This window comes from Leptosomus discolor, chromosome 21 (genome assembly GCF_034619465.1).
Source record: "Leptosomus discolor isolate bLepDis1 chromosome 21, bLepDis1.hap2, whole genome shotgun sequence".
In the NCBI taxonomy this organism is placed as follows: domain Eukaryota; kingdom Metazoa; phylum Chordata; class Aves; order Leptosomiformes; family Leptosomidae; genus Leptosomus; species Leptosomus discolor.
Window position 1 is genome coordinate 246,299 of NC_141411.1, and position 7,695 is coordinate 253,993.

General features: G+C 40.9%; 1 protein-coding gene across 1 annotated transcript; it reads right to left on the reverse strand.

The window, feature by feature from the left end:
* Positions 1-6: 6 nt before the first annotated feature.
* LOC104346511 (bile acid receptor-like) lies at positions 7-6,276 on the reverse strand. The gene is made up of 10 exons (XM_086476394.1): positions 6,186-6,276; positions 4,643-5,008; positions 3,862-4,002; positions 3,104-3,243; positions 2,910-3,014; positions 2,719-2,818; positions 1,497-1,625; positions 1,075-1,194; positions 567-680; positions 7-272 (listed from the first exon to the last, which is right to left on the reverse strand). Exons 1-10 carry the CDS (start codon positions 6,274-6,276, stop codon positions 34-36), a joined length of 1,545 nt encoding a protein of 514 aa, XP_086332520.1. The 3' UTR covers positions 7-33.
* Positions 6,277-7,695: the final 1,419 nt, after the last annotated feature.

Here is a 7,695-nt window from a genome sequence, read left to right on the forward strand (position 1 = left end):
GCGGGGTGGAGCGGCAGGAGAGCGCGGTGGGTCCTAGTGCAGGTCCCAGACCTCGCGGAGTAGGGCGGTTAGCCGGGGGTCCTTCGTCCGCCACGTCACTAGCACCTCCGCGTGCGTGTGGTTGAGGGTGCGCAGCTCCGTGAGGCGCCCGATAAGGCGGGCGAAGTGCTGGGGGTCTTCAGGGTGGTGGATCTTCGAGTACTTGTAGAGGATGCCCAGGAGCGGCTCCTGCAGCTCTTCCACGTGCCGCTTGTTCCGCAGGAGCGGGCGGTCTGTGGGAACGCAGCGGGAGAGCGCGGTTGGCGGAAGAAGGCGGTTAGCGGGAGACGGTACCGCGGTCGCACGCGCGGGCGGGCCGGCGGACGGACAGGGGCGGGGGCGCTGCCGCCGCTAAGGGGTCGGCGGTCGGGGGCGGGGGGCGATGCCGCCTCTGAGGGAGGGCTCGGCGGGCGGGGGCGGGGGGCGATGCCGCCTCTGAGGGAGGGCTCGGCGGGCGGGGGCGGGCAGCGCCGGGGGCACGTGACAGCTCGTTGTAAGGCGCGACCAGGAGCCGCTGCCGTGTTTACCGGAGAAGAGAACGGTGGTGGCCGCCAGTAGGGCGTATTCGGTCTCGGTCACTCTCAGTTCCCCCATGCTTCTGTAGAAGTAAAATAGGGCGGTGATAAACTCCTCGGTTATACCTTAAAAATGAGATAAAATAACCAGAACGTTATCTCAACGCAGAAACAGGCACCGGTGCTGCGAGTCGCCGTTGTCCTAATCCTTTAGGGCTCCGGCGAGTTCCATTGCATGAAATAGCAAAGTCGGTGGAAAAAAAAAAAAAAACAACTTATCACGTAGTAGCAGAAGTTGTGTGGCAGTTGTGCTGGGGAGGCTCTTACAGCTCGAGGCGTTATCCCGGGTCACTGGCCAGCACAGCCAGCAGCCTTCCCTGCCGAGTGACGGGAGGGAGAGGGAGAGGACAGGAGGGAGAGGAGAGCCGTGGGCACCCCGACAGCGACGCGCAGTGTGGTTAAGACCAGGGCCAACAAAGGAAAAGATGCCCCAGTGTTCTGATTCTGAGACCTCCATTACCTGTGGTAGTAGTGGAAGTTGGACTCTCTTCAGTGTGAGCCATTTCCGTGGAATAAATGTTGTTTTTATCAAGGTTTTGAACGTGACAACATGTCCCATGATCAGAAAGTCTTAAATGACCTGGAACAAGACAGAGGACAGTTCTGAGCCAAGCTTAAGGTGACTTTAAATATTTGTCTGCAATATTTGTCCATTTGGAACTAATGGGAAGAAAACAGAGATCCAATTTTTTTTTTTTTTTGGTATGCCCTTTGAAAAAAAATCCTATAGAAGGTATGTAGGCATTACTGGTGCTATTCTAAGTACCACTGTGCTTGAACAGGAAATTATTTGAGATTAAGTGCACTAAAAAGAATGGAAGTTGTTTCAAAATGGCAGATCCTCCTGCTGGTGTTAGCAGGAAGCTTGTTAGTCAAACTTACTTTCACTTGTCGATGGTTGGCATTCACTAATTCTTTGGTTATATATTTGGGCTGAACGCAAAAACATTGCCTCAACTGTTGACCCTTTTAGCAGTGCGATCTGATCTTCACTAGCCAAACTTTCAAATCCTGCAGAGATAGATAGATATTAAGAATCAAGGGAGGCTGTGGCTGCCTTTAAGCCCCTAACCTGAGTTGATAAAATGATTATTTTAGTAAATTTCTTTACAGGAAAGGAGGAGCCATAGTTAAAAGATGCATGTACCAAAGACTGCTGGGATCTTTCCTGCTAGTTTGCAGGTTAGACAAAAAAAAGTGCAGTTGTCAGGGTCCAGTGTTACAACATTCACAGGAAGATTCAAGCAAAAATTTTGGGACTAAGCAAGACTTTATGGAAAATTTCTTCCCAATATCTGATTATATCACATGGCCTAATACTTTATATATAATTGCTACATTGCTTAGTGACTGTGGATATTCTCCTTCTTTGTTGATATCTGATCTTTTTAAAAATTGTGTTTGTCTTTTGATTAATTCATTATCTGCATGTATAATTCAAGAGCAAAGGAACTTTATCGATTCTTTTCCTAATCCTGTCAAAGCAGGATCTGTAACATAAGAAAACAAACAGCTCATCCATTCTTTCAGATCTGTTCCACAGTAGTCCCAAATTACATCAAATATCTGCTTTAGATATGTTGATTGACTTTTGTCGACATGTTTTATGACTTAAAGAGTAATGAAAAAATTATCACCCTCCCTGCCAAATATTACTTTGTCACCTTTACACTGAAATGCACTGAATTTAATTGCATGTTCCCTTGTTCTTTATTAAAGGATAATATGAATAGGAGCACCTGCGCAACACTGTCAGGGTGCTTACGGTTCTCCTCTCTCTCTCCTCTCACTCTCCTCTCCTGCTCTGGTTAGTCCCTTCAGTGCTGCCTTCTACTTTCAAGAAAATGTCTCTACTCCGTGTCAGAAAGGGCAAAGAAATCTAATCATAGCAAGCTTTTGAAGTGACTGCTTCTAACTTCTCCTCATGACAAGTAAATGGTATGGTAACCCTGATCGTTAGAGTTGGAAGGAAAAACAGTCAGTTGAATGAGAATTTTCTTAAAGCCTGTGCTTTTCTCAGATTCATGCCATCAGTATGTGTTTTTTGCCTCTTAAAAGAAAGAGTCACACTATTCTGTAATATTTCCCCAAGGAAGAAACTTACCTGGAAGTCTTTTTGTGAAATCCACTAACACTTGCACATGAACAACTGCTGTCTCAGAGAGACGGAGAAAACTTTCCTCGGGACTTGCCGATTCTTGTAGCTGCGTGAAAGCATTTAGACATCTAGTGTAACCAAGATAGAGTGCTTGGGATAATACTGACTTAGCAATGCTGATTGTTCTGTATACGTACAAACTTCTTTGCTTCCTCAGGTGGAATTGTGTATTTTTGGTGTGCTGCTACAATGTGATCAAGAAGTTGATTTTCCCCTGGAGTAAGTTCCATCTTCTCTGGGATCTGATAAAAAATAAACCAGTCAAGTGACAATGACTTGGGGCAAAAATAAATTATAAAAAGAGATATTTTAAATAGAAAAAATAGCCCACTTTTCCAGATCTTGTTGTAGATGATACATGCTTACTATTCAGGCCCTCATCTTCCAGTTTTATGTTGCAAAGAAAACTGCTCTTCTGTTTAAAATTCTTCCTGAGTCGCTTTGACTTGCACTGTACTTCAGTCAGCAAACCTGCGAGGCATGGAAGTGTGTATCAATACGTTAATTTTCAAATAATTACAATTTGAAATCAACACTTTTCTTATTGTAGATAACACAAGTTTTGCATCACAGGAGCTGTCACCTATAAGGAACTATGCTTCCTAGAGAATATGGCGATGTGTTATTCATTAGGTGAGTTAGTGTTCAGTATCCACCAAAGGCCTGAGTGTTTGCAGTCTTCTTATGTTATCTTCCTTGTGGCTCTGTGACATAGAAGAGTGAGAATTTTTCATTAAAAACTATTCTGCAATTTTTTAATTATTTTTTTTTTCCCAAGCACATCTGAATACGCTTACTGCTGTCATCTCAAGGTTCAGGGTATTTAGCGACCTCTTGTTAGTACTTTCTTTTTTTTCTTGTAATGTCTTTGAACAGCAGTCCTCTTAACTTCAGGAGATACTTCCCAAGCATTGGTGGTTTCTGCAGATGAAGATGCTACAAGGGCTGCAGACTACAAAGTTAAATTTTCCTATGGCCTAATGAAATTTAGACCAATCCACTGAGCTCTAATGAGGAGAAGGGATTGACTTTGGAAAAGGTTTTATCCAAGTTGATTGGCAAAGTAGCCAGCAAGGAAGGAGCACTTACATTCTGCTAGCATTCCCACAGCTTTACACTTTTTCAGGCGGCATTCCTGACACTTCCTTCGCATGTACATGTCCATTTCACAATGACCGCCATTCTTGCATCGATACACTGCATTTTTGGTTATGCTACGTCGAAAGAAGCCTACAGACAAGGATCAGGTTATGAGTGAAGAAATATAAGGAGCTTTATCTCATAATGATTTAAACAATTAAAGTGTCTTTTTTGCCTTTTTTGTTTATTTGGTTTGGGTTTTTTTGACAATGGAAACATTACCTTGATTTTAAATTTGCTTTTTAACAACATAGTTATGTCTTGGTTTTTTCTGACTAATATTAATCAGTGTTTTCCTTACCTGATCAAGACAGCTCCCATATAGCAAGTTAAAATATAAGTAGCAAGTAATTATTACTTGGTTTTGTTTGATTTTAATAAAAAGTAAAATTAAGAAAATGGAAGTGGATCTATAATACGTGGTCATGAGAAAATCGGCACCTGCTTAAACAGGTACTATTCCAGTGAATAATCAATGCAAAAATGAGATGCATGAAATGCCCATATTAGATACTGTGAAAGCATTTCTTCAAAAAACGTTATACAAATATGAGTCTGGAGTAAGCATGTTAGATAAAGGGCTCCTTAGATAAATTAAAATCCTCTGTGGAAATGTCAACTTAAGCAAACAGATTTAATTTTTTTTAAAATCACAGATGTGGAATGTGATGCTGAGCACTGTGGGGCCACGGTCCTGGGTGAGATACTGGCCAGCCTGCTCTCCTCTTACCTTTACAGCCTTCGCAGGTGAGTGCATTGTAATGATAGCCTGAGGCCTTGTCACCACACACCACACACAGCTCCTCCTGTCCCTTCAGCCTCAAAGAAGAGTGGTTTAATCTTGGCCTTTTTAATCCTTGGTATGCACTGTCGTCAATGTGAGGAGCCATGAACGGGGGTTTGCTCAGTTCACAGCTGCTGATGATACACTGCCCGTCACTGTACTGCGGGTCCAGGCCATACGTGCTGCATTGGGACTGTGAAGGTTGTGACTGCAACACTGGAGGAGGAATTTGAACTGTCGAGTATTGGCAGTAAGGTGCAGTCTGAAAGTCGGTGTCTTGCAGCTGATAGTTGATGTGCTCAGGTAAAACGTCTAGATACAGAAGAAATTGAAAATAAATAAAAACCTGAAGAATATCTCGACATCAGCTACTTGAAAGTTTTAAAATTATTTATAGGTTAAATATTTCATCATAAATATTAGAGGAGCACATTTTCAGAAGGACGGTCTGACACATTCCTTTTAAACATGCTACCTGTAATGTTTTTAGGTAGACTCCTAAATGTAGTAAAAATGGCTTGGTAACAGTTTGGGCAATGTCATCTGGGTGCCACTGGGTTCTTGTTAGTACGTAATTGAGTATCTTATCACTTGCCGACTCATAGCTACCTTTAGATTTTACACTTAAAGGTTGTTTTGTATTAGTTGTCCACATTGCAGAAGAATATTTTGCCATAAGTAAGTGCATTTGTTAATGAGTAAAGTGTTTGTTACTGGTACATATTTCAGGCATGATTTTGAAATCATTGCACAACAGAAAGATGGTCCAGAAATTATAGAGTGGTAAAAATTACTGTGACAGGAGTCTTAAAGTTGAAATTCAGTAGAGTAAAAAGCAGAGGCTTGTTTTATTTAGTCTTTTTCCACATATAATCCTTTACAGTTCTGAAATTTTATTTCAGCAAAATGTAGGTACAGAATTATGGAGAGAGCTTCTTCCTGCCTTTCTGTCTGTAGAGTTTTAATTTTATCCAACCCCTCTTAAATGTACACAGCTGTACTGAAGAAAGCATCGTGTTTCATTCTTCCTTTGGGATTGTTCAAATCTCTGTGAAAACAAATTGGAAAGTGTTGGGTTTTTTTAAGCAATTTGGAGGTCTTTCTAATGGGCTTTGGGTCCTGCTTTTACTCATCCGGAATCAAATTAGTTATTGCAATTACAGTTACATATAATATAGAATAACCATTATTTATTTATAATGTATCTGGAATGCTGTAATAAAACCTGTATCTTCTTCATGCAAGTCAGAAGGAGACAGCACCAGTAATGTTTATATGAAATGATCACTCAGCATAATCACATTGTGTACAAAAGCCAGTATGAGCACATGCTAATATATTTCAATTCGCTTTCAGTGTGGGCTTGATAGTCAAATATGTAACATCTAAGAGCTTGTAAAGGTAAACTAAAATGAAGAAAATAATGGGAATTCCCACAGATGTCAATTTCACTATACTGCTTTTTCTATAAAAATTTTGCTTTACTCACCATAATACTGTATCGGCTCAGGAAGACAATACCCGTCAGGTACAGTGACAAATGTATTTGCCATAGTCTGCTCCCAACTGCACTGTTTCATTCACTTTGGTATGGGACAGACTTTTAAGAAGGCAACCTAGAGAAATGGAAAAGTAAGAGAAATATTGTGTGAGAAAGAATTGCTGGGTAGGTTTAGCTACAGAGCTAAAACTAGAAAATTTCAGAATATGGAAAAGTTTGCAAATCATAAGAAAATCAGAGGTATGTGCGAAGTCACATAATACTTTCAATGAGGTTGCAAAACATTTGATTGTCTAATAGCATGGATTCAGGATAGAGTCCATTCCTAAATTTCCAAGTTATATTTAGGACTGTTTTGCTCTGGGTTTTACACAAAACCATGTGGGGGAATCAGACTAATCTTTGGTAAATTCTCTAGTTCAAGAAGAAATTAAAAGGAGCTTCACTGGGTAGAAAAAACTTGCTTTCAGAATGAGTTAGAACATTTGCACTATTGTGGATATAGTGGATGTTCTGTTTCTGCACAAAACTGGGCCTTTAGTGAATTTGCTTCATTCATTTTTTATGCAAATTTGAAGCAAGTAAATATAGGAAGCTACCCTGGAAAGGCCAGCATAGAATATCCCTTCTTCCCCATGTAAATACTCTTTTATGCAGTAAAAGTCATCTTTGCCTCACTTAAGCACTGCCTAATTTACATTAGGTTCCAAATTTAAAAGCCTGTATTCCTTTAAGAGTGCAAAGCATCCTGTGAAGACCAAAAAAACCAATCTCATAGGATGTATTGCCCTCTAGAGAGCTTTTTTCTGTCCCTTGATTACTGAAGGAGCCTGGGCTTCTGGTTGGATGCTTTGACGTTCACCATAACAGAGCGTACTGAGCGTACTCACAGTGACACAGTTGGTGCAGAACAGCTGTTGTGCTTGAGTTCAAAACTTACCTTATTTTTCAGTAATTTGATTTTATAGAGAGGTTCTGGAAAAGTGTGTTCTAAAGATTCTTAAAAGAGTTTTAGAAGAAAAAAGAATGTCTATATGGAGACTAGCATGAGCTGGGTTCGAGTTTATGTACATGTATGGACATTCTCCAGTATCGCTTAGCAATTGAGTGGTAATGGACTAGCCATTAGAGAAGTAAGTAGGAAATATTTTCCCTGCCCCCTTGTCCCTCTGCATGTGTGCAATGTATGAGAGCATCAGTGGTTAAAAGGACGTTGTATCTGATGCCCATTGAGTAACGACTTTACAATACAATTTGCCAGTGAACTATTCATAGGCTTTCCCTGAGCAGATGGCAAGGACAGAAAAGATGAAAAAGACAAGTAAGTATTTGGAGAGTATGACAAACCAAACTCCTATGTATACATCAGGATTCTCCATATATGCCTCTTGCAGAATTTACAGCAAATTTGGTTTAAAGATCTTGCTTGAAAGACTCACTTGTTGGGTTTTGTGCAATACCTATACATAGCTACTGCTGAGAAAATGAATGTATCATT

Excerpts from the sequence above, each read along its gene's own strand:
- LOC104346511 (XM_086476394.1), bottom strand. The coding sequence starts at position 6,276 with ATGAAACAGTGCAGTTGGGAGCAGACTATGGCAAATACATTTGTCACT. Across the intron at positions 5,009-6,185 it reads TGAGCCGATACAGTATTATG|ACGTTTTACCTGAGCACATC; the intron begins GTGAGTAAAGCA and ends TTCTGTATCTAG. Across the intron at positions 681-1,074 it reads AACTTCCACTACTACCACAG|GTATAACCGAGGAGTTTATC; the intron begins GTAATGGAGGTC and ends CTCATTTTTAAG.